Here is a 27,814-nt window from a genome sequence, read left to right on the forward strand (position 1 = left end):
AAAAAAATGAGTCTTCACTTTGGTTTTCATACCCTTGAAATATTCATCATATATTAAAATGAAGCAAAAAATATACCTTCTGTTAAAACAGCCTTAGACCCCAGGCTGTAATGAATTTTTTTTTTTCTCTATGTGAATTTCAGGAAGGTCATTTGCAGTTAAGCAGGACAAATCCTCATTTGTAACTATCCTGTATATTGCTGAATGTCCATCATCCCTGCCTTCTACCTACCAATTTTGGGGTGTTATCTCCAAATCAATGAGATAATAGAAACTTCAAATTACCTCTGGGGGTGGTAATTCTCCCGCAATGCTTGGCCACTGAGCAGACTTTTCCTAGGTCTGATGCTGTGTTCATTCAGCTGGAATGAACACAGCGAGGTCTCTGGAAACCTGAGGACAGGTCCCGCTGAGAGACTCATGGTGCCAGCAAGACACTGTTTTTATGTGGTTCTGCTTCTGTTCCATTGCTCTTTCTGGGGTAGAGTTATTTTATCAAATCCCCATTTCCATGCAGAGCAATGGTGAATTTCCCCAACATTGTTCAGAATCCCAAACCCACCCTGCTTGGATCCAAACCCTGAGCCTTCCCCTGTAGGACCTCAGCAGAAACTACTCTCCCAATGCTACAGGTGGTTTGGAGAGCATTCATTTGCCTATATTGTACTCAGGAAGGCAGACCCTGGCTCAGAGTCAGTGGTGTTCCAAAAGGCATGTGGGCAGTGAGGACCACTTTGGAAACTTCCCACCTTCCAATGAAGCCTGGAGTGTAGAACTCTAGGAAGAGTCCTTGATGACATTTAATAACAAAATCAATGTGACAGGACACAGGAAATCTGATAAACATGACTTTGTTTTAAGTTGTTCACAGACATCTTTTCTGATTCTGGAGATGTGACTAAGAGCATTTGGATTTCTTGTCATTAAGTGGACTCTTACACCCAGAGATTACACACAGGGGATCCTAAAATATTTGTGGTACTTATTGCTGTATAAAAACATCACTGCCAATGTAGTGGTTCAAAACCAACATTTATTTCTGAAATCTGGGCTGGGCTTTGCTCGGCAGTTCTTCTGTTGGAGTCATCTTTATGGCTTAATACTTGGAATTACCCAGGATCGAGATCCAGGGTGTTGCCTAAGCCCTGGGGATCCCTCTTAGATGGAAAAGGAGGGGTAGAGGGGACAGAGGGCTTGTGACATCTCTCTCTTCCTGTGTCACCATCACAGTATACAGAGTCCCCAGCTTAACCACTATAGTCTCCAAGGACATACCTTGACTGCACGCTGGAACACTGGCACTCACACATTCAATGGGTTAAAGCAAGTCCCTACAGTAGCCTTGTCTCAGGGCAGAGAAGAGTGGCAAGGAATTTGTGGTCATTTCTAAACAACTGCTCAAAGCAAATTGCATTGCCATCTCTCCCCACTGCCCAACTGCAAGGAAGGGAGGGTTTCTACCCCTGCCTTGGGGAGGAGGAAGGAATATAGCCCAATTACCACAAGTGATTGGGACATAATTGTGACCTCTATAAGACCTGAGGACTGTGGTGCTAAGCTACTTCCCTGGCAACCAGCTAGATCCTGAGGAACAGGCACTGTGTGGCTAAGCAGGGACAGGGCGAGTGGTGGTGGGGAGGGCAGCGATTCCAACATTGCAGGATCCAGCCAGTGTCAGAGTAAGAGCAGAGACAAGCACATCCCAGAGGCCAGCCCAAGAAGTTGTTCCTGTAGTGGGTTGGCTGCCAATGGTCATGTCTCTCACTGGGAATAGTCAAACATTTGTGGACCAGGCCACATGTGTCCAAATGACCAAAGGATCCCAAGAAACGACACTACGAAAATACAGTGTCCCCCTTATAACTTGAATAGAGCCTGTTCTCACACACCACATGCCACACTGTAACAAACTTGCATTATTTTGATTAAAGCCAGAAATATGCTTAAAGGGCTGGTTTAAGGAGGGTCCAGGCCCTGATGGTTTCTAGGATTTTCAGGTAGATGAGTGTTGGTTGAACCTCCACATCCTCTCCCTAAGTAGGAAAGCCAGCCCTCCTGCCTGGATGGGGGCTGCAGAGCATCTAGTTTTATAGGCTGCTCCCACCCTGGACAGTAGAGCTGAGACCAGTACCTATTCTTTGGTTCCTGTAGCAATATCTGTGTAGACCAAGGACATCAGAGTGACTGGCCCCATTCCTGATGTGAGCACCAGAGGGACTGTGAGATAAACAGAGCCCATCCCAGAAGCCAGGGGGCACAGGACAGACCACTTGGTTCTCAGCTTTTCTGTTGCTCTGCCCCCGCCCTGGCCTGTGCTGCTTCCTTTTCTAGGGTTTAGCCTTCCCCTTAGCTTAGCTTGAGTTAATTGCACCCATGTGTTGCTGGACAAGCACAAACATGTTTTGCACTTCCTTTCCTGAGTGGCAAATCTCCATTCCTGCTTTTCGTTAGTGCCAGCAGTGCCCAGAATCTCATCCCAGGGTCATTGAAACAGAGTCACCCTGGAAAACACCAATCCTGGTGGCCCACAGCTGAGCCCTGAAATTTTCTAGTGGTTCCTAGTTTTCCATACATCTTTAATGGCTCAAGAATCATTCTTGATTTACTGTTTGGGGTGACCCCAACAATCCCTCAGGCTTCCATGTCTGAGTTTTTAAAAGTACAGTTTTTAAGGCATACTGGAACTCAGTGGAGAAGAGGGGTGACCTATGCTTTTTATCTGTGAATAAAATGTGAACTCTGGTTGTTTAGACAGGACTGCCCCAAGGCTTGTTAAACACCCATCCCTCCCCTGTCTTAAGCTCTAAGCTTTCTGGCTTCTGTTGAGGACAAGTTGAAAGGCCTGTGGTCTTTTCTTCCAGAGATACAAGAAAGGGGGAGCTGGGACCCACGTCCCACAGCCAAATGGGGGCATGAACGGGGATGCAGAGGACAGAATTGGATGGCTGGGGATGATAGGGAACTGGGGGATGACCCCAGACCTAGAGGAAGCTGAAGGGTCATCCACCTAGAGATACTGGTACAATCCTCTTTTTCTTCAGTGTATAGCAGAGGCTTCTCTGGCTTTCTCTTCCAGCCCACTGACTCCAACAAAAGAGAGGCCATCATTCCTTCGTGGGGCTCATAAGCCTCCCCAGTAGTCTCGTAAAAAGAGTCCTGGACTTAGAGCTTAGATTTGAGTTCCTTTATTTACAAAGCAGATATTACAAAACCCCAAATGAATGATGCTCTGAGCCTCCAAATTTCCTGACTTAAAATAGGGATGAACATTTCTCTTGCCTCTTGGGTCTAAGGGAGGTGACTTTCTGTGTGCTGGGTGGCCACCAGTCCTGGCTGTGGGCAGTTCCAGGGATGCCTTCTCCTGCGTGGTGTCACCTTGCCTGGTCCCATGCCTTCCTCTATGTCAGCCTAGCAGCTGTGTCAGCCATGCTGCTTCTGTGTCAAGCAGGCCCTTTGCACACTCTCCCAGTAGACATACAGCATGATCCTAGATGTAATCTGATCTTTTCACAGCAGTCACATTAAAAAGGTAGGAAGAAACAGGTGAAATTAATTTAGTATCTTTTATTTAACCTACTCTATCCAAAATATCATTTCAACAGGATGACAATACAAAGATTATAAATGAGGTTTTCTTTCTTTCCTTTCTTTTCTTTTCATACTGAGGCATCAACATCCAGTGTGATTGCACATCTCATTTTGGCCTTGTCACATTTTGAGCCACTTGAGACTGTTGACCACCATGAGACAACCTGACACCATATAGGCAACTTCCTATATTGTGCTTTTCATTGAATGACTGTGGCCGTTAAATGGCTCTTAGTACCAAACAAACAAGGGGTGGAGAGCTTGGTTCTCTTCGGCTTCCCACTTGTGACCAAGAGAGGTGGTCCTTTCCTTGTGATGGTGCTGGCCTGGAAGGGCTTCTTCCTGTAGGGTGTGGGGTTTTGGACCTGGCTTGATGAGGGCTCAGGGCTGTGTGTGGGAAGGGGTGTCCCTGTTCTCTGCAACCAGAATCATTTGGTTTTCTCCAAAGAGACCTACTGTAGAAGGACCTACTGTAGAAGGATGTCTTGCTCCAAGACTGGTTTCCCAATGGCCTCTTTTGAATATGGGAAGAGCATTAATCAGAGAATGCTAACCCATTTTACCATATGTTAGGAGCTTCTAAGTGGAGACCAGTTGTCTCATCTCATCTCATGTAGGCTTTGTTGTGACTAAGGTAGAGCTCAGAGTTCTGTGACACTTTCATGTCAAGATCCTTCAGTTTAGAAACCAACAAACAAATATCTAAAAATAAATACTATGAGCTGTGCAACCAGAAAGTCTGACATGTATGACTTCATGCCTCACTAGATCCATAATTGGAAAATATCAAGTTGCTGGAGTGTCCTGTGATGTCTCTGCTGCAGTCCCCAAAGAAAATATGCAAAAATCCCTACTAGTTGGCTGGTAAAGTACAGAGACCTGAGCGAGGCCTGGGTCCCTACATTTCAGGTAATTCCTGAAGCATATATATCCAAAGTAGCATTTGTTTACCTCTTCTCTTCTTTTTTCTTTCACAGTGAGACATTATTTGGTGAAATGTCCTCAGAACAGGTAGGAATATTTTCTTCTTTATTTCAAATGAGACTCTGTTATTTTACTTTTTTTTTGGGGGGGGGGTGTTATGACCAAGAAAATGGTTATGTAAAGGTCTACATATAAGTGTATAAATAAGCCTATTAATGATGTGTTTTCTGTGTGTTTGCATGTTTGAAGATTTCATAATCTGATTATCACCCTGAGAGGGTCCAGATGACATTCAACTCATGCTGGTCCAACCTGCATGCTGCAGGAGACTCGGTGTGTGCTCTTGAAGGTCTGCACCTCTGTTTAGGAAGGGACTCACGGTTGATTGAAATCATGTTGGTACCTTCTGACCACAAATTCTCTTAATGTCCTTGCAAAACCAATGTCATCTCTGTCCCATTTTTAGCTGGTGGGACACACTTCATAGATAGTTGTAAGAAGATATTTGCAAACTCATATCATTTAAAATTTGGGGACTTCTGATCCAGACAAGATAGTATATGTCAATTTTTCCTGCTCTTCTCTGCAAACACATCTATAAAATCTGGAAATAATCCAAGAGGCCACCAAAGGAGGACTTGGGGAGGTGATAAGAAAAAGGAAGACTCATTTGGGGTTCCTGGTCTGGGGATTTACAAAGTTGCAGAGCATCTTATGTCTTCTCCATCCAACAGAAGAAGGGGATTCAACCCATTTTTTCATACCCCAGCCTAGGGACAGAAACATCCAGGTGAGCATTTCTCTGACAATCTCAACTGATTCCTACATCCCCAGCAAGGGGAATGAATTGAGAGACCCTCCCAATAACAGTAAGCACCACGATAGGGGTTCTCCTCACAAACATGAGACTCCTCTCCGCAGGTAACACCAGGGCTGGAGGAAAGTACTGGAAAGAGGCACCCAGACAAAATAAGTGGCCCAACTAGGAAGTTTCTTCATCTCCATGGGCCTGAGTCTTCCCTCACTCACCAGGAGACATCCAGCTTCTCAACCTAGGGAAACCCCTTTCACTCAGGCAGCCCCAAATAATCCAAACAGACCAAAATAAAATTGTAAAGTCTTTGAAGATGAAATGAACTTCTTGGCCTGCAGAAGTTGGCCAAGGTTGTGTGATAACCTAAACAGGGTGACAGCCTGCAAAACATAAAAGATTGAAACAGGACCCAGAGCTTCCTAACAGAATTCTACCCCAAACCAACCATCTTACTGAAAACCACAAACATTATGGCTTGAATGAGAAAAGATAATTGACTAGGTCAACACTGAAATGAATCAGGTGTAGGAATTGACCTGACAAGGATTTTAAAGCAATTGTCATAAAAATGTTTAATAGTAAATTACAAAATCTCCTAAAACAAATGGCAAAATAGAAAATATCAGCCAATAAAGAAAAAATATTAAAAATGGAAATTATATAATTATATAATTTAAAAATTATATAATTAAAAAATATATATTTTATATATTATATAATTTTAAAATTCTTAATGAGAAGTTTTAAGTTCTTACAATGGGAGTATAAAGATGTCAGTTGATAGCTGTGAACTGGAGGACAGACCAGAAGGATTCATCTGTCTCAATCACAGAGAGAAAATACACTAAAAGTAAACAAGCAAAGTACAGTCCTTAAGGACCTAGGGAACAAAAGATCTGACATTCTGTCATTGGAGTTCTATAACGAGAGGAGGAATAGAGTGGAGCAAAAAGAGAATTGGAGGAAATAATGGCTGAAAACTTCCCAAATGTGGCAAAGGAAAAAGACTTATGGATTTAAGTAAATGCAAAGCAGGATAAACCTGCTATAACCCATGTGGATACACATCAGAAGCAAGCAGAAGATGATTTGTATTTCAGTGCATTTATTCTCTGAATCCTTGGAGATCAGAAATAAATGGCGCATTTCTTAAATATTGAAAGAAAAGAACCATCAGTCATAAAAATAAAAATAAAAGAATTTATAACTAGCAGACTTACTTTAAAATAATGGTGAAAAAAATTTTTTTGAGTAAAAAATGTTTTGGAGCATCGGGAAGGAAGAAGGAACAACAGGAAAAGCTAATACAGACAGTAGAATATTCTATGAATTTTCATGAGCTTTAAAAATCATATTTAGTGATTAAATCAAGAATTATAAAACCATCTGATATTCAAGACAGTGACATTTTAAAGCAAAAAAGATAAAATGACCCAAAGAAAAGAGAGGTCTCCCCACTTCACGCAGTGATGGGATAGGTACCAGTAGACGGTGGTCGATTTCATATATGTATATTGTAAATGACCAAACCAGCTACTAAAATAATTGTGAAAAAAACCCACTCAAAAAATAATATAGAAGTATCATGGTAAATCTTAAAATATTTTTGAGTAATATAAAGATATAGAGGAATGAAAACCACAGGACACATACAGAAAATAATAAAATGGCAGACTAAGGTACCACTTATCTTAAATATAAATTGTCTAAATATACCAATCAGATCACAGAGTGGTAGAGTCTATAAAAAATGTGATCCAACTATATTCTGTTTCTAAGAAATTCACTTCATATAAAATGACATAGGTAAATTTGAAAAAAAGGAGAGAAAAATATATATTACATAAACATAAACAATAAAAACATCAGGGTAGATATACTATACCTGATAAAATAGATTTAAAAGCAAAGGGCAAAGGGGTACATTAAATGATAAAATGATCAATCAACCAGGAATATAAAGATCCTAAATGTGTAACACAGCAAATGAAAGAACCATAAAATTAAAAAAATCTAACCCAAAAGATCTGAAAGAAAAAATAGACAAATTCAGTTTTAGGTGGGGACTGTGTACCTTCCTTTCAACAGGTCTGATAGACCTGTTATAGACAGAAAATTAGCAAGGACATTGAAGATCTGAACAACACAACCAACTAACAGGACCTGGCTGACATAAAACACCAACTATGGAAGAACACACTTTTACCCAGCCCCCAGGGAACATTAAATAGACCATATCCTGAGCTATAAAATAAATCTCAAAATATTTAAAAGAATTGAAATCATGAAGTGAATCAAACTAGGGATTAATTACAAAATAACATCAGGGAAATATCTAAATGTGTATAAATTAAACAACACACTTTTGTGGAAAATGACAAACTGATTCTCTATTATATATGTATATTTTGAAAAAGAACAAAGGATTTACACTTCCTCTCTCATTCTAATGCTACAGTAATTGAGACACTGAGGAATTAGAGCAAACCAAGGCACAGAGGTCAATGAAACATAACTGAGAGTCTAGAAATAAATCGAATTTTGATAGAAAGGTAGGACAATAGTGGTAGATTCATGATTACTCAAAGACAAAAATATTAACTGAGATCCTTGTCTCACATTGTCCTCAAAATTAACTAAAAAAAATTTTTAGACCTAAATGTAAAAACAAAAATTCTAGAAGAAAATGGAGAAAATCTTTGTGACTTTGGGTTGGGCAAATTGACACTATATACAATTTATAAATGAAAGAATTGAAAAAATTAAAAACCTTTGTAATTCCAAATACATCATTTAAAAATGAAAGGATAATCCAGGAAATGAAAGAAAATACTGCAAATCAGATAACTCTTAAGGAAATTGTTGCCAAAATATATAAAGAGCTCTTACATCTCAATAATAAGATGACAAAATTACAAATGGACAAAAGAGATTTGAATAGATATTTCCCTAAATAAGATATACTAGTAGCTAATAAGTATATGAAAATATGTTCAATATCATTAGGCATTAAGAAAATGCAAATTAAAATCACCATGTAATACTACTACCACTGCAGACTGACAAGATTGCTATAATCCAAAAGACAGACAATATCGGTGCTGGCGTGGATGTGGAGAAACTGAATCCTTGTACATTGCTGGTGAGAATGTGAAAGGGTGCAGTCACTTGGGAAAACAGTTTGGTAGTTTCTTAAGACATAAAACAATATATGACCAACAATTCCCCTTGAAAGAATGTGTTCACATAAAGACCTATACAAAGGTGTTGATAGCTCTTTTGTTCATAATAATTAGAAACTGGAGACATTTCAAATATGTCTAGCAACTGGTGAATAAGTAAACAAAATTTAGCATATTTATCCAATGAAATACTGCTTGATAATGAAAAAGACTATGAAAGGAAAGAAACCAGGTGCAGACAAACAAACAAAAAATTACATATTGTATAATTCCATGTTAGTGAAAGGCCTAGAAAAGCCAAATTTATAGAGACAGAAAGTAGATTAATGGTTGCCTATGGCTGAGGGTGGGAGTGGGGAATTAATTAAAAATGGGCAAGAGGGAAATTCATGGTGATTGAAACATCCTAAAACTTTACCTTAGTGACCATTACATGACTTTATAAATCTACTAAAAATTAAATGTAAAATTCAACAGTAAATTTTACAGTACATCAATTGTGCCTCAATAAAGTTGTTTGTTTCTTGTTTTAAAGCATGCTTCCCCACAAAGCCCAAGGACTAGGGTGATGCTGGTGTTTCTTGGGGGAGGTTATAGCTGGGCAGTCAGAGGCTGCAGAGGAACCAGCCAGCTATCATTACTCAAGTTTGCTTCTGGCAGGCTTGTGTCTAATTAGTCTGCAACTAGTGCTGATTGGCCCCTCCTCCTTCCCCTGCTGCCTCCCCTACAGTGATGGACTGAGCATAGTAAGGATGTCATCTCAGCCTGGTGGTTAGCAGGATTTGGTTTTCCCCAGCTCTGAGGTACCTGAGTGTGTTAGATTTACATTGCTGTGACAAAATATCTTAAAAACCACTTTAAAAGGAAGAAAGGTTTATTTTGGTTCATGATTTTGAAAATTTCAATCCACAGTCTGTTGACTCTGTTGTTTTTTTGGCCTAGGTTGTGTGGTGGAGCAAAGCTGCTCACCTCATGGTGGAGGGAAGCTAAGAAAGTCAGAAAGAGACCAGGGTCCCACGATTCCCCACAGGGTGCATCCTCAGTGACCTAACTTCTGTCCACACTGGGCTTTACCTCTTAAAGTTTCTGCCACCTCCCAACAGTGCCACAGGCTGGCAACCAGACCTTCAACTCATTGACTTTTAGAGGACATTTAAGATCCAGACTCTAACATCAAGGTCGGGGAGGATGACAGAGGTCTGCTTAAATGCTACCTCTGTTTTTCTGCCAGCCACACTGGTGCTGCCAGGGAGGAAGGTGGGGTGGGGGTGCCAGATTCACAGTTTTTCCCATGGGAGTGCCTCCTGTTGGACAAACCCACAGTTCCACATCTGGAGAACCTGCCTTTACTCAAACCTGTGAGTGAGCAGACTTTTCATTCATCTTCCTAATTACAACCTTATGCCTGATTGGCTTAGCACAGCCCTGGGCTCCCGCCACAGTGCTTGGCTAGTGAATGGGTCAATTCTTGCCCTGGTCTTTGGCCTGAATTATGCTTTGCCCCTGCAGCCCAGATAGTTTTTCCTGCCCTAATCATGCCAGGAGGCCCCAGGTCCTGGTGCCCTCCTCTGTTGACTTGCCAGTGCTGCTGCCATGGGTAACTGGGCCTCTGGGAACCGGTTTTTTGGTTTTTGGTACTGGGGATTGAACACAGGGGTCCTTGACCACTGAGCCACATTCCCAACCCCTTTTTATATTTTATTAGAGACAGGGTCTCACTGAGTTCTTAAGCGCCTTGCTAAGTTGCTGAGACTGGCTTTGAACTTACAGTCCTCCTGATTCATCCTCCTGGTCTCTGGGATTACAGGTGTGTACCACCGCACCCAGTGCCTCTGGGGTCTTGAACTCTGATCAGGACCACTGTCCTTCTCTGTCCTCTGACCACTTTGTCCTAAGTGGGATGGGCAGAAAGCACAGAACCAGGGCAAGATGCTAGGAATAGAAACCCTCAGGCAGGGAGGGACCCTCAGGGAGAGGCCACAGAGACTGTGGTCACAGAGAAAGGGCCTCTCTCCAACTGACCAAGGAAGGACCTGGTGACTCTAAGAATTTTCATGACTTACTATGAGTCATTCAAAGAGGAGAAAAAGCAAGTCTCAATGTGAATGTGTATCATCCCCAAGGTCACAAGTTGCCATGTTCTGGGAGGGGTAGCCCTGACTCTCAGGGTTGGGAAACTTCCTTTCCCATGGCCATGTGTGCTGAGGATGCAGACATACCAGAGCGGAGGGAATATCTTTGAGTTCCACCAGACTTTAAACATGCCCTCCCTGGGGAAAACAGCCCTGGGAGCAGCTCAGCTAGTAAGTATGAAACTGTCCCTCAAAGTCTTGGAATATCAGATTTAAAATGAAATCCCACCAGTTGCACAGAGCGGTGACAGTTTACACCCTGCAGGTCAAGAAGGTTGTTAGAAGGATAGATGGGAGCCCAGGAAAGGCAATCCTCAGCCACTACACTTCCTGGTTTTGAGACAACAAAGCATTTATAAATGGGAGACAAAAAAGTGGTCACTATGTTGCCTGCACTAGACAGCAGCTACAACCAAAGTTACTCCTCCTTTCTTTATGTTTTCTGGTACATACTCTTTCTCATGGATAGGCAGGGGTTTGGACTATTCATATGCAGGATAAATTGCAGGAACAGTTCTATCATGATTTGTGAGCTTAATTTGAAGTGTTTTTCAGTCTTCTCTGAATTATCAGAGATTTTTAACCATCCCCAGAAAATGAAAGTATGGGATATAATTAATAAGTGACATGTCCAGAACCTCAGTATGAAGACAGAAGTATGCTTTTGAAGAGAATCTACAGATGGGTTCTCCACTCTTAGAGATGCAAGTATTTGCTTCTTTTTTTATAATACCGAAAAGTCACAAGGTGACAGGACATTTATTTTTTCTGTGCAAGGTATTTTTCTTGGAAGATTAAGGCTTTGGGGTCCATCGGCCTTTATTCAAAGCCAAGCTCTGCCACTGATTGCTGTGTGCCCTTGGCTAGTTTTTCAACCTCTCAGAAAAATGGGGACAAATAGACCTAGCACACAGTGGTGGGAGGATTCGATGAGTTGGTCTATATAAAGTGCTTTCAACATCCCTGGTAAGGAGTGAGTTCTGTGTTATAACTCAGTATTTATTGAGGAATTCTTCTGATTCAGGTTATAACACCATAGAGCAAAGATGAAATAATACCCAGTCTGTGCCCTTGAGGTCCTTGTTTAATGGGAAACCCAGAAAAGTACAACTGAGACAGCTCCCATATTGGGGATGCCCAGGGGGCTGTCATGGTTGCCCAGAGGAGTGGGAGGGAAGGCCTCCTGGAGGGGGTTATTTGGGCCAACTCTGAAGGATAAGTGAGGATGTCCTGGGTGAACAGGCCTGGGGAACTGGGCATGCAGACAGGAGAGAGAGTATCCTGGGAGTGAAAGTCTGGGGGCTGGAGGAACTTGGTCATGGGGGTTGGAAGCTGTGGGGATACAGGACAGAGCAGCAAGAGGGTGGCCAGGCAACACCAAGGATGGCAATCATAACAACAACCAAGCTGTGCTTTTATTGAATGCCGTGTCCTGGAAACTGTGCAAAGCATGGAACATACACTTTCTTCACTTCTAGCAACAATCCTTTGGGTGGAGGTTATCATTGTCCCTATTTGCCAAATGAGAAATGGATATAAAAAGAATGTGACGATGTGCTGAAGACTCCTCACCTATGAGCCAGCACAGCACACAGAACACTGGCCCAGGCCACCTGGCTCCAGAGAAAATGCACTGTCCCAGATGTGCTCAGAAGCTTGGAATTGACCGTGAGTGCTTAAGAAGTCGTCATTCACACAAGTAACAAGGAACAGATGCTGAGAAAGTTGGGCAATGGAAAGAGAAGTGGGAGAGGCATAGTGAAGGTTGATTAGAATGGCTGTCCTGACCCTGAATCCACCTGAGAAATCCAGTATCTCATGGAGGCAGTAGGTTGTGAATGCAAAATCTGTGCCGCAGTGGCCTTTCTGTGACCACAGATTCCAGTGTAAGCAGCTTACAGAGGGGTTTTTCTGGGACACAGGTCTGGGGCAGGCCATTCTGCCACTCTGAGGTATATTCTGAGGGAGGACTGTCAGTCTCCAAGGACAATGAAACTAAACAGAGTTAGGCTGTGGTCCAACCACTTTTCATTATTCTACACTGGGATTTTAATGCATGTGGGTGCAGCAGACCCTCCTCTGTTCACGTTCACCAGAGCAAGCGGCACATTGAGGGCAGGGATGAAAGACAGGGGTGTGTCTCACTGCCTGCCTCCCTCCTGCACCCCTGATGGCCCTCAGTCTGATCTGTCGTCCTGTTTCTATAGCCTCCTAGGTAGGAGTAGGAGGGGTAGGGCAGGCCTGTGAGATTGTTATCTACACTGACACAGTGTAAAGAACATTCCATCTGGGCTTAGATAGCTTTATTGTCAGGTCAACTCATGCTATCTGGCAGCTCTGTGACCTTGATCCAGTCACTCAACCTGTCTGGGAATGTTTAAGCCTCTACAAAATAGCACAGATGTGCCCATTGTCCATTGAGCTCAGGGTTGCCCTGAAGGTTTGATGAGATGGCAGGAATTATGGGCTATTTCCTCACAATTGCTTGTAGTGTGCCCATGTCCTGCACTTTATGGAATTTCTTTCTAATCCTCATAAATACCCCACAAGGTACAAATTAGTTTCTGCAGGCCTAAAGCATGAATAAAACTGCCAACTATTAGATAAATGGGAGTCTTTTGTCATTTACGAATCTTTTCATTCCAGGTGACAAAACCAAGATGGCCTCACTTCAGAAGGGACTTTACTAGCTCACTGAACTGGATTGAGGCAGAGGACAGGCCTCAATCCAGAGGGACACAGAGTTATTGGGGTGGTGGCTTCTGCTCCCTGCCCTTTTTCTGGGTGGTACTAACTCCAGGTGGCCTTTTATCCTCAGGCAAGGCTGGCTCTCGTGGGGAAGGGAACAGGCCCACATAATTCACTTATGGCCTATGTGAACCTGTTTTCTCTCTTCCTAACTAGCAAACACAACTCTGACCTTCCTACTGTTAGAGCAGCCTGAACCAAGCATTACTGCCAGAGTAAGATTGTGCTGAACTTGGGGGAAGGGGTTGAACACACCCAAATAGGTGCTGTCAATCCTAAGCAGGGTAGATGCTGGAGACACCACCCCAGTGACCTCTCCCTGCCATTAGTATCCATGATCCAAGATCAGAACACTATATGGGATCCCTACATATTAACAAATCATTTTCTGATCTTACCAGTTAGTGTTCAGAAGTTTTAAGGGAAGTGACTGTAAAGGAAGAGCTTCCCTTGGCAGCAATTATATAATTATCCTCTGTGTGTGTGGTTCTAGCAGTAAATTTCTTAGGTGATATAACCCACTTATTATGAATGTCTACAGGAAGGCCGTGGACCCAGGTGTGCCTTGGCAACCACCTCACAAAGGAGCAGTTGTATTCTGATATTGTCAGAATATGCATACAAGAAAGTCTTAGGACAGAAGTTGTGCTTTCTAGGGGGACTGGCTCTGGCTTAGCTCCCAGGGAATACTTGCCCTGCCCCATTCTCCACTCCAGCACATAGAGAGATGATTCCATGTAACAAAGATGATAATGACATTGGTAAGATAATAATAGATGACACCCACTATGTGTTTTCCACAGGCCAGACAATTCTATGTGCTTGACATGTATTACTCATTTAATGAAAAAGAGTTGGTTTAAGGGAGTCACTGTGGAGAGGTGAGCCATTCACCCATTTTGAGAGTGAAGTTGAATAACTTCTAAGCAGCTCTGGCAAGTGGTACTATTGACCTTGGGTACTTTAGTGGCAGGTGACACTCTGGAACAAATTTTAAAAGCCTACAATGAGATGTCAGGTTCAGGAAACTTGCCTTATGTACATGAATCCTTGGCCTTTATCAGTGGCAGCTGACCTTGGGGAGGGAGGTCCCTGTAGTTATTAGTATTGTTTATTATTATTTTTAAAGTGACAATAAGTTTCCACCATAGCTGTAGAGGTCAGCAATCTTCCTTCAAGGTTCTACACTTAACTTTTCAGGTAGGAGGTTATGAGGTGTGTTGATCCTGCATGGAATCTTAGGAAAGGAATCGTAGAGCTGCTCAAAAAGAAATGAATGGATCTTTCTGATGATTTAGGTCAGGGATTCTCCTTGTCAGAGCCAAGAAATTCAAGTAGGAAGAAAGGAAGCATGGGGACATTTCTGGGGGTGAAATGGATCAACTGAAGCAACACCTGCCAAAGAGAGTATGGAGCAAGGCACTATAGACCCCAAAGGGTGTCGGCAGAACCAGAGCCAGCATGACTTCCTTAGTCCCATTTGTTAAGAGTTTTCTGGGTTGGAATCTTTGTCCCTATCTGTTCCAGTTCAACCACAAATTCTTTTGGAGCATACATGAGACAACTCTGTACCCAGGAATGAGAAGTACATACTAATTCAACAAGAAATGAGATTCAATAGATGTCAAGGGATGGCTCTGGACCAAAGGAAGCACCTGGCGTCTGAGGCATGGTTGGCTGGATGAGAGCCCCTTGGCTTGCAATGTTAGCTGCACCTTTAGCATATCCCAGGTCATTCTCTGTATAAGAGTGACCATTCTCTGTATAAGATGGCCAAGGGACATCAGAGGGACTCATCTGTGGTTCAACCTGCGTGTGCTTTGATTTCACAATAATGGAAGCAGGTGTGGCTTAGTTTCAGTTATGATTATGTTCTTTGGTAGAATCAGTTCAGTATATAGTGGGTTTTTAAAAAAAATTTAAATTTTTCTTCCTCTCTCTTCTCCTGAATACTCCTAACTCTAAAGAAGACACACAGAATTTTCATATGGCTGTCCTACCATGCATGCCATTTTGGTGGCTGACATCACTTATCCAGACAATTTCCAGGAACATACTTCCCTCATTCAAGGAATGGTTCTTCATTTTGGGCACCAGGCACATCTCTGGTCCCCAAGACCCCAGCACTTGGGTTTTCCCTTCCTTCTTCAACCAGAGAAGGGGTTTAATTAGCTGCAGTGCCTGAATTTAATGCAAATTTAAAATACACTGAAATGTTAATATTATCTTCCAGGATCTTCTCTTTAGGGAATTAGTTTAAGCCTGAGCAGCCATTGTGGATCTGTCTAAATTAACTATCTTCCTGTCCCAGTTTTCTGGTTCTGTGTTGTCTGGACTGGGTCCAAGGTACTTGCTTCCAGGCCCGTGAAGTAGGCCAACCTGGATTGAATCCCACAAGTGCTGTCTAGCCATTGTCCTTTGGAAAAGGCCTAGAACTCTCTGAAGTCTAGTTTTCTCATCTGGGAGGGTTGGAGATTATGAATGCCAAGACCTTTCCACAGTTACTTGCATAGGATGAACACAAACATAGCTATTACCATTTTTAACTTTGATTTTTGCAAAAAGTGGTTATTCAGAAGTTGTTTAATGCCTTGCAAAATCCAGGTCACCTGCTGTGTTAGTCAGCTTTTCATTGATGTCATCAAAATACCTGATATGAATTACTTACAGGAGGAAAGATTTATTTTGGTTCATGTTTTCAGAAGTCTCAATCCATGGTCAGCTGACTCCATTGCTGGGCCTGAGATGAGGCAGAACATCATGGTAGAAAGGTGAAATGGAGGAAAGCTACTCAGTTCATGGTAACCAAGAAGCAGAGCCAGAGACAGAACTGGAAGGACCTGGGCACTGGAGATACCTTTCCAAGGTGTGCCTGAATGACCCACTTCCTTCAACTAAGCCCCACCTCCTACAGTTTCCACCCCTCTCAATAATGACATCAGATTATGAATTCACCAATGGACTAATCCTATGATTAGGTCAGAGCCCTCATGATTCAATCACTTCCCAAAAGCCCCAACTCTGAACACCCCACCTCTGCCTTAGCAACTGAACCTTCGACACATGAGCTTTTGAGGGACGTTCCAGATCCAAACTATAACACCTGCTCTGCCTGGTGTCCTGGGTCAGCAGTCTGTGGTTCAGGAGTGCAGCCTCTCTCCCCTGATTGCCTGACAGGTGTGTCCCACATTGTTACTTTTTCAAAACTGCTGTATCTGTGAAGGGTATTTGTCAGGGGGAGGGTAAGCTGTACTTGACAGAGAGTTTTCTGATCAAGGTTCAAGTTGAAAGTTCCCTCAGGGCTGAAACATGGTCCCTATAAAATACCCAAGTTGTAACATTGTGCTCCCACATGTACCCTCATGCTGCATACTGAGTTAACTGATATTTAGCCATTTCATGCCCAATCTTATTTAGACCACACAATCTCGTCTAATTCTCATAATAACCCTATGGATCATTAGCAGGGGTTGGTCACCCATTTTATAGATTGGGGTATGGAACTCCAAGGAAATAAGTGAATTGCTCAGAGTCATCTCTTCTAGTTGGAGTGGAAATGGCTCCAGTATAGGTCCTCTGACCCTTGTCCAGGGTCTGTTCACTAGATCCAGCCTCCACAAGTCACTGAGCAAAAGTGCTGAGCCTTTATGAGCTGGAGACCCTTGGGAGGTGACCAGGCAGGAACTGTACATCTTACAACAAGAACCCTGCACATGCCGCTTCCTGCCTTGCCCTAGTTGGAGCCAGAGAAACAGCCCTGCTCAACAACGAGTTCTGGCAAATAGCAATCCTCTCTAATGGCACAGCCCTTTAATTTAGAGGGAGTTCCCCAGCCTGTTTTCCATCCTTTTTGGTTTGACTGGCACCAACTTTCTTGTCAGAGACAAAATATAGACCTATTCCAACCCAAGATGTGGGATAACTTTTCTTGTGAGTTAATCATGAGATGGGCTTTCTTAGTCTTAAGGTCCTACGAGCCCTGCTGGCTCAATGGGAGAAATTCTGATGGAAAAATTATCTCTTGTATGTCATTGTAATGACTCATTGTCTGTATGAGGTTTCATTGTTGAACTATGAATTAGAACTAAATTTAGTTTGGTACAGTCTTACTGTTTTGAAAGAAAATGGTAATGACAAAGCAAGTCCTTTTCAGTTTACTGAAAGCCCTGAGAATAGTGATGTAAGTTCATATATAAATGGTGTTTGAAAAACTTCCATTTTACATGAAAGAGCTAAAGAATTAAATCCAAGAAAAAAAGAAGAGTAAATGGAAATAGTATTTGAATTTGCAGTGTGTGAAGTGCAGTTGGAGAGACTATCTAAGCTCAGAGGCAACAAATGAAACTATCAAAAGATTTCAGCAAAAACAAAGAAAAATTGTTCATTTAACAAACCAGAATTCAAATGGAATTGGAAGAAATATTTGCAATGAATATGTCAGGATGATGCAAAAAGTTCATGCAAATCTCTGAGAAAAACCCAAGATCCTAAGTAAATTCATCACAAACGTAGAAATCAAGATCCTAAGCAAATGATATCACAAATAGAGAAGCATGCCAGACAAACTTGGGAAATGATCACCCTCACAATCAGAAGAAATCCAAGTAAAAAGGGATCATACTTTCTTCATTAAATGAGTCATTTTTTAAATTGATAAAATTGGCAACAAAGAGAGTAACATGGGTATTCTCATTCATTGAATAGCTCTGAAGGAGGTCTAACTTGCCAGAAATCATTTTGAAGGTGGATGTTAAATATACTTTAAAATGGTCCTCCTCTGCAACATGGTAATTCCAGCTCTAAGAATTCGTCTTAAAAATGAAAACACAAGAATGGAAAACCAGCTAGGTGTGATGGTGCATGACTGCAATCCCAGCGGCTCAGGAGGCTGAGGCAGGAGGATCATGAGTTGAAAGCCAGCCTCAGCAAAAGTAAGGTGTTAAGCAACTCAGTGAGACCCTGTTTCTCAATAAAATACAAAATAGGGCTGGGGATGTGGCTCATGATTGAGTACCTCTGAGTTCAATCCTCTATGCCCTCCATACTCCCCAAAAAAGAAAAAAAAATGGAAAACCATTATGTAGGAAAATGTTTAGCAGTGATATCTGTGTGTGTATGTATATATACACACACACACACATCTATGTATATATATATGTATATATATAAAATATATATATAAAAATTCAAAAACAAACTAGATGTTTAGATGTTAGAGAAAGGCTAAATTAACTATGGCTTATCTTCTCACTGAAATACTGTGAGAATTGAACAATATGAAATGTGTAGATTAAGTAAAAATAAGGGTGTGAATTGTAATAAGATATGATTTTTTAAAAAATGTTTAAAAAGCAAAAAAGAATTGAAAACTTCTGTCTACACAAAACTTGCACATGAATGTTTATAGCAACTTTTTCATAATTGCCCAAACGAGGAAGCAACCAAGATATCTTTAGCACGTGGATAGATAAAAAATGTGCTACATCCAGTCAGTGAAATATTATTCATCACTAAAAAAGAAATGAAATAGCAAGCCCTGAAAAGACATAGAGGAACCTTAAAAGTGCACTACTAAGTGGGGAAAAAAGAAAGCCTATCTGAAAAGATTACACCCTGTGTGATTCCAACTATATGGTGTTCTGGAAAAGGCCAAATTCTGGGGACGATAAAGGTAAAAAGGATCGGTAGTTGCTAGGGGCTCAAGAGGAGGAAGGGATGAATAGCAGATCACAGAATTTTTAGGGCAGTGAAAGCACACTGCATGATGCCACAGATGGTGGATGCATGCCATTATGCATTTGTCCAAACGTAGACTAGACATCAGGAGGAATCCCAATGTCAACTACAGAGTTGGGGTGATGATGGTGTGTCTGTGCAGGCTTCCCAACTGTAACGTGTGTAGCCCTGATTGGGGAGGGAGTGTTCAGGAAATCTCTATGCTCTCTGCTCAGTTTTGCTCTAAAAACTGAAGTCTATTTAAAAAAAAAATTAAGAGTTGTGAAAATATTTACAAAGATTATGTTTTGGTCATGATGAACTTAATTTCCTTTCATCTCCATGCCTGTAATTACCATTTTAAATTGTAAACCTGCATTACTTTATTTTGGAAAGAAACAAACAAACATTTCAAGAGTTTAAAAACTTAGCTACAGAACTGAACTGTACATGTGTTTGTATATTTAAGCAGTTCTGAGAGTTCCTAATCCCTTGTTTGCTCTTAGTGGTTAGAGTTTTGTAAACTCGCATTCCTTTTGGCTATTTGTGAATTTACACGACTGGCCCTGTACACTAAAGCTGTGACCAGTTTCTGTTCCCTGTGAAAATAAGCTGTCCTTAGGGAATCTCAGTGGGAACCATATTCTTGGATTTTTTCCCACAGTGTGTGATTCAATCTTTGTTATTTTCAAATATCTAGGACTATTATTAGAATAACATATCTCTTATGAAGTATATGTATGTATTTATTTGCATTTAATCATAAACATATCCAGCAATAGCCCTCAGTGTCCTGTCTCCCATCTGTTTAGTTGCTCAGTATCCCCTTTCTTGTGGGAAATTCCTATTTCTAGAGTTTTTATACATGAAAATACTAACATATATTATTTTCCCTTATTTTTATACAAAAAGTAGAATAACTGTCCAACACCTAACTTTCACTTTACAATGTCTCTTTTCTCATCTGGACATAAAATTACTTCTTCATTCTTCTTTCTAGTCACAGGAAACTCCATGTGTGGATTCACCATTTATCTATTTAATCCAGTCCCCAGCTGATTAACAGTTGGGTTGTTTCTAATCTATTGCTATTCAAACAGTGGTGTAATGTCTTATCTTACACATGCAAAATTTCATATGTGTGAAGAACATCCATACAATGAATTGCCAGTTTGAAGAATCTAAGCCTATGATTTTGATAGCTTGTGTCAAGTCATTTATTGATAAAGGTTTGCACTCATACAATCCCTAAACTCTTGTCAAAATGCCCCATTGTTGCCATTCTGTTATGAAAAAAAAAAAAAAAAAAAGGAAGTGCACATTTCAACTTGGATTGCTCTTGCAGGAGAGAGCATTAGCATGTTTTCACATGTAAGTGAGCCTTTTCTTTTGGATGAAAATTTCCTGTTTACCACCATTTTCCATTTTGATGGTTGGGCAATTGGTTATATTCTTGTGGACTTCTATAAATTTTTTATAGATTAGGAGGATAGTCTGTCTTGGTAGTCATACCTATTTAGCCAGAACACGTGCCTGAGGACAGGAGATTCTAAAAAGCATTTCCCTCTGGGGTTACCCCTGAGTTGTTGGAGCCAATGGAAAACTTTGAAACAAGATTGATGGCCATTCAAGGAACTCGTGGACTCCATCCCACCCAGAGGGCCAAGAGCAGGTTTGACTTATAGGTTTGCTGCTTACTAACAGTGTCACTCAGGGCAGTGAGTTATCATCTATAAGCCTTGGCTGTCTTATGTGTAACAAGACTCATCATCCCTATCACTTTGGGTTATCATAGAAAACACATAGAAACTGATACTGTAGTGATTGCACAGGATCAGTTAATTGGAAACACACTTCTCAGGGTGAACTCACTAAGCATGTACTGAAGATAAAAATCCAGCAGAAGAAATCCCCTGCATTCATGAGGAATCCTAGAGATTTCTGGGTGCAGTTTCCCAGGATACTTCCTCTGCCTGGGCAATGCCTAGTTTTTGAGTTAAGAACCACAAAGATGTGGGATGGGCCAAGAGTCTTAGTTTTAGAAGAGCTCAAGAAAAAGTTTTTGGTGGCTTCTTTAATATCCTACTGGTATGGAGCCAAGTCAGTCTGTGTAATCATTTAAGCAGGTGTAAACCATCAGCTCCTATATCCTTAAATAATGTAGACAAGCTGGCCCTGAGATCCTCCAGGGAATTTTGAACTTTAAACCACACATCATTAATCACAAACTAGCTCTATCTCATCATCCTTATCTTATCCAAGGATCAGTACCAGACTTCCAGACATCCTTGGAGATAAGTATAGAGCAATCCTTGTCTAGTCCTTGACTCTTCCTTACACAGCTACAAAAGGGAGCTTTCAGAAACTACTGGAAACTAGCAGTTCTTTCTCCTTTCTGCTTTGCAACAACAAATCAAACTTTGGTTTCACTGGGGCTTTTTCCTTCTACAGTTCAGGGGAGACTGTCACCAGCGTTACCAGCTTGGCCCCGCTGCAGCCCAAGAAGGGCAAGAGGAGGAAGGAGAAGGCAGATATTCCTCCTGCAGTTCCTGCCAAAGGTAGGCAGCTGGTGGGCAATTCCCTATGTGAAAACCACCATGCCTGATTCAGGGATAGGCCTGGGATTCAATGTGGGATCAGGACAGGGGAAGTAGACTGATGGAGGACATGAGAGTCACTGGTATTATGGTCTGGACATCCTCAGCTAGGGGCTGATCATAACTGGTCCTTGGCCATCTCTGCCCTCAGCCTATCCTATAGAGTGGGTCAGCATGGTTTTAGCAGTGGGGAAGGTCAACATCCACAGAGAAACCCACATTGTATTTCACTTTGAAGCTTTAAAATGCTCTGCAACATGGTGGGGTAGGGTAAGGTGTGTCAGCATTTCCTTGGTTCATTCAAAGGAAAGAAGGTGCTCTGACTTTTTAAAGGTGTCATCCAGTATGCAGTGTATTTCAAATTTGTTCTGGGTATAAAATTATGGTTATCCTGTGATATAAGTTTTGATTTACAGTAACCTGAGTAAGGACAGTGGTATTTCTTGAAGAAAAAGCTGCATAAGTCTTAGGAGAATCAAGACTGTCATAAATAGGTCCTAAAATAACTGTTTGATTTAGATGTTCATAGCTCAACACATTGGAAATGTAGTTGGGAATACAAGAATTTCCCAGGTAAACAATTTAATAACAAGACCAGATACATTTTATTCTTCCCTTGGTACTTCTCAGGATGTCTCCTGGGGCATCTCAGCCTGAGGTGAACAGTAGTGGGGGTAAAGATGGAAGGACTGGAAGGAAGTTTGTGTTAGTCAGGCATGAGAAGTACACATCTGGGAAAGGAAGGGAGCAGAGAACACCTGCTCTGGGCCAGGGGGTCACTCTTCTATATTGTCTCATTTATTCCAGGATAGATATTACTCTACCTTAAGAAAGATAAAAATGAAACTTAGCTAAGTAGACCTGGGCTTTCAATACCAATATCAAGTCCCAAATCTAGTTACATGATATTGGAAGACCATCCTTGTTTTCCCCCTCTGTTAAACTGGGACAGTAAGACCCTTACCACATAGAGCTGTATGAGAATCAGTCATTGCTACCAGGGTCGGTGACCAGGTAGGACAGAGTCTCCTGGCGAAGGTCCCAGCCTCAGCTTTTACCAAATGCAACTAGTTCTCACTTGCACATCTGACCTCTACAAGAGGTAGTGATTTATTCAGAGCTGTTCTATTGACCTGGTCAAAGAGGGGCAATGACATGTCCAAAGATGGGGGAGATGGCTCCCCAATTGGAACTCTCCTATCAGGCCAGGAAGGGGTCTGAAAGTCTGCACTGAGTGTGTCTGTGGTGCTCATGGGTGGGCATTAAGAGTTCTGGGGGATTTCAAGCTAAAAATCTTTGACCTCCCACAGCTCCAATAGCTGCCGCCTTCCACAAACCAAAGCTGCTGAAACCACAAAGGAAAGTCACCCTGGTGAGTAACTATGTTTTTTGCTGTCGTTGTCTCAAGAATTAAACACAGTTCAGAGACCTAACACTACCTTTATTGACTCCAAATGTGCTGCAAATTCTTGGTAATTTGGTCTCCAAACAAATGCATTCTCTTTTCTAAGGTCAAATTTTGAGTCAGCTTTTCTTCATGCTCAGTTCCTGGAGTTTAGTTTTTAAAAACCCAAAGGGAATTATCTTTCATTATCAATGCTGCTTTTAAAAACAAGAGAAAAGGCTGTCCTTAGAAATGGATAACATAGAAAGTGGACCTGCTTGCATTAATTTTCCTGATAATGCATCCTGAGGAAACTGTTAAAGAATCTTCCAAAAAATATGTCAAATCTTTCTATTTTGAAATAACTTTAAATTTGCAGAAGAATTATAAAGATAGTACAGAGAGTTCTCATATACCCTTCATCCACCTTCTCTTAAAGCTACCATCTTATGTAGCCATGGTGTATTTATCCAAACCAAGACATTGACATTAGTGCATCAGTGTTACCAGATTTCAGCTGTTTTTCTATGGATGTTCTTTTTCTGTTCCACATCTAATCCAGGATAATCCATTCCATTCAGTTGTCACACTCCTTACTTTCCTTTGATCTGTGGCAACTCCTGTCTTTTTCTTTCATGGCATTGACACATTTGTAGTGTAGTAGCAATTTTTTTTTCCAGAATATCCTTTAATTTGTATTTCTTTTGAGGTTTTCCAATGATAAGATCTGAGGTTACAGATTTGGGAGAAGAACACAGAGAATTTCCCTTCTCATTGAATCATATTGGGGCACATGATGTCCATACAGTAGCAAACCTCCTTGTCCACAGAAGGATACATTCCAAGCCCCCCAATGGATGCTTCAAAACTACAGCTAGTACTGAAACCTACATATGCTCTGTTTTCTCCTCCATGCACACAGAATCACAATAAAGTTTAATATATAAATGAGGTACAGCAAGATATTAACAATAATAACAGATAATAAAATAGAATGATAATAATATACTGTAATGAGAGTTGTTTAAAGCTTAGTTATTTGAACCTTATGGATTGTTGATTTCTGGAGTTTTCCTTTTAATATTTTCAGACTGCATTTGACTATGGGTAACTGCAGTGGTGAAAAACAAAACTGAAGATGAACAGGGGAACTGCTGTATGTCTTATTACTGGTGATGCCTCTCTCCGTCAGTGGTTCAGGTCATGTCTGTCAGGTTTCATCACTGCAAAATTTCTGTTTTTCCCTTCCTATGGTTTGTATGTTGGAAGTTAGTACAGAAGTCAAGTTCACATGCAAGATGGACCAGGAGAGTTGAATTCTACTTTCCAAGGGAAGAGTATCATGAATTGGTACACTTGATAAAAATGCCACAACAATTGATTATTTTAGGGGAGCTATGTTAAGGTTGTGCAAATATTCTATTTTTCCTTAAACTTTTCCCAGTAATTTTGCATTCCTCAGTGCTTTTTGCCTGAAGCAGTTTTCACTAAGGCATACTAATGGTGGCTTTCTATTTCCCTCAGTTTTTCTATCTTTATTATTTTGAATTCTTTGATAAGGAAGAGCTGCCTCTCATATTTTTATTCACTAATTCCTTAATAACAATATGGATGCATATTATTTAATATTTTTTAGTTTTTAATCATATTATTATTTGTTTTGGTGCTAATATTGTTTAGCAGTTGCGTATATGTATGAGAGAGAAAGGCTGTCAAATTGTTACAATGTGCATATATTGCAAAATACAAGTGTATTGAAGTTCTGTTGATAAATAACCTAATGAGATACAGACATGTGTTTATATGTAAAGTGCTTTTTGCATGTGCTAACATTTAATTCTCACAATAAGATTCCTCTCTGGCCCTCCAGTTTTGCATATGGGGGCACACAAGTACTCGGTTTAAGAACCGCGATGGAGTTCCTATAGTCAACCCATAGGAGATAGTATCATGGATCTTGAATTAAACAACTTTCTCTAGGTATACCACCTTCTGGGTCCCATCTCTGCTTTAACCATTACACATAAACAAAAATAAGTTGTTCAATTCTTGAGTACAAAATGCTGTCATAAGCTCTTTTCTTTCATTCTTTTTTTTTTTTTTTTTTTTTGCCACTTATCAAAAGATTGCCTTCAACAGCATTGGCAAAAATGGCTGTGGTCCCGATTACAAGTTTTTATTGTTGACTTTTCTTCTGTTTGTTTGAGCTGATGTGCTTGTCTGGATGAGAACACAGCATAGGGAATTCTTAATTTTCACAGAAAGTAAACTAGGGCAGTTTTATGCATTTCAAAAGGGCTGTTTGTTTTATGGTAGTATTCCCAATAACAATTCTTTAAATACTAAATTATCCTTTGTTCATTGAAGATGCAAAAAGTTCTAAAATTTTAATACCAATTCTTCCAGAAACAAGTCAATCTAGATACCAATTTGTACTGATAACAACTCATAATAAGAAAAGAGCAGACCTCAGCTGGACTTCTGTCTGACCAGCAGTTTAGGGTCAAAAATGCCAGGTCTAGCATCTGCAGGTTTTGGTGAATATTAAGATTTATTTTCCCAAGAGACCAGCATTAACCTCAGTCTCAATTTGGTCGATATTTATCTCTCAGATCAATAAGTCTTGATGGTAGCTGAAATTAAAGTCAATAGCTACTTGTTGACTCACGCAGGCCTTAGTGTGTAATTTAGAAAATAACTTGAAGACATTATTTTTGGCGGGGGCCGGGGCAGGTGGGGGTTAAGAGAGGGTGGCTAGTACTAGTTTAGATGTGTAATTTCAATATTGCTCCATTTTGCTACAATCTCTGTAAAACAGTGCTTCCTGGTTGGTCTTAGGCCACAGTTTTCCAGTCCTTCTTACTAGAAGCCAATCTGCCCTCCTCAGTGACAAGGGACAAAGCTGTCGTAGAGAACTTCTATTTATTCAGCCCTACTGAATACCAGCTCCTCTGCTAGGTGCTTTATGGCTCCATCTCACTCATCTCAACCGCAGTGCCAACAATATGACGACATCTTTGTGTTTGCAATACCCAGTTCATGAACAAGCAGGAATTTTTTCTGATGTTTCTGATACAATATGGCAGTTTGCGAGAAGTAGATATATCAGAAATTAACAAAAGTCAAAAAGATTTTTTTAAATGATAGAACATAAGAAAAAAAAGGGAGAGAAAGGCATTTTAGACATTTTCTAATCAAGGTATCAAAACTGCCCCCCTTATTTTAACAGAGCAATCAAATGCAACAATCTACTTTCCAAATTCTCTTAATCAGGTAATGAGGCCCCCAGAATCACACAGGTTATTTTGAATGTCTGGCAATGCAGTCAGTTTGTCTAATTAGTTAACATGCTTGCAATGTGTCTTTATTCTGATATACTAGTGGGCCTTCTTCCTTTTGGGAGTGAGGGATAACTTTCACAAAATTAAAATAGTGCTCTGGAGATGTAGAGCACTTGCCTAGCATGTGCAAGGCCCAGAGTTCAATCCCCAGCACTACAAAACAAAACAAAACCCTTCAAACTAGCCTGGAGACAGATGAACCCGTGATTTTCCTTTAAATTTAGTCACTGACTCAAAGGTCCCCCTGAAGACCTCTTGGGCTCTCTAGTATCCTCATGTTAGGTAAGCACCCTGTAGCATTGCCCTGGGAGCCCATGTAACTAATTTACACATTTCCAGGAAAAACTGTCATTGCTTCCTTGTCTCAGAAGAAACAGAGAGAGCCAGAAGCGCTTCTGATTTATTTTTATTGCAATATGCCAGTTATTGATTTAGAGGCCGAGTGGAGGTAAAAAATAAACATGGTGACTGTGTGCAATATGAAAGCAAAACCTCAATGTTTAAAAGAAAAAGAGGAAACTCTATTGTTACCAGAATTGGAGAGGCGTGCTGATTGTTAGCAACATCTCAAAATTAACTAAAGAAGAAGCGAGCGCCATCCTTGAAGTTAAATGAACTTTAACACACACTCCTCCCGACCTCAGTCAGTCTCAGTACCCTCCTCAACAAAGCACCCCTGAGTCCTCCCTCTCTGTGATTAAGTCACTTGTATATAGCACAAAGAGAGCTGGAAGGGTCTGGCCACCCCTGTCCTTTAAGGAGAAAATGATTTCTTGAGAGTAGGAGACTGAAGACAGGAAAATCAGGAACATCGCGGACTTAATTACCACAAGTCTCCCAATGGCTGTCTTGCAGCCTGTCTCAGTCCCTCTGATCCATCCTCTGCATTGCTGCCCAGGGATTTTCCTAAAACACAACTCCAACCATGTCATTTCCCTTCTTGAAATATTCAAACGGCTCCCCCTTGCCTCCAGGATGAAGCACTGCTTCCTGTGAGTGGCAGGCGGTGTCATCATCTGTCTCTGCTCCCTTGGTCCCACCAAGACCCTACGTGGTCCAGGCCTTTCTTGAGCACTCTGCCCTACACCTGTCACCCTCCTCATCCTCCTACAGAGCTGCTGCTCAGCACCAAGATGTGGCTCACTCACCACCTTCTTTTTGAGTCCTCCTGTCTCCTAACCCACAACTCTATAAATCTAAGTTCACCCATGCATCAAAGTTCTGGCTCTTCATGTGAGCAACTTGCCCATTTACCACTCTTGAGGCACACGCAGTCCATCTGTTATGTCAGACCCCTTGTGTCGTTGATGTTTCCAAACATGCCCTCATTCTTGGAGTTGATCAGGATGGGTCTCCCCCTGGCACCCTATTGCTGGCTTTTCCTCCTGG

General features: G+C 41.2%; 1 protein-coding gene across 1 annotated transcript in view; it reads left to right on the forward strand.

Annotated features, from left to right (window-relative positions):
• The window catches only part of VSTM4 (V-set and transmembrane domain containing 4), a 90,397-nt gene that overhangs the window by 42,701 nt on the left and 19,882 nt on the right, over positions 1 to 27,814 (forward strand). Inside the window, exons 5-7 of the mRNA XM_079135850.1 lie at positions 4,566 to 4,599; positions 21,555 to 21,661; positions 23,011 to 23,072. Coding sequence (XP_078991976.1) covers positions 4,566 to 4,599; positions 21,555 to 21,661; positions 23,011 to 23,072 — 203 coding nt within the window. The remainder of the gene's footprint in view (positions 1 to 4,565; positions 4,600 to 21,554; positions 21,662 to 23,010; positions 23,073 to 27,814) is intronic.

This window comes from Sciurus vulgaris (assembly GCF_902686455.1).
Source record: "Sciurus vulgaris genome assembly, chromosome: 4".
NCBI lineage: Eukaryota > Metazoa > Chordata > Mammalia > Rodentia > Sciuridae > Sciurus > Sciurus vulgaris.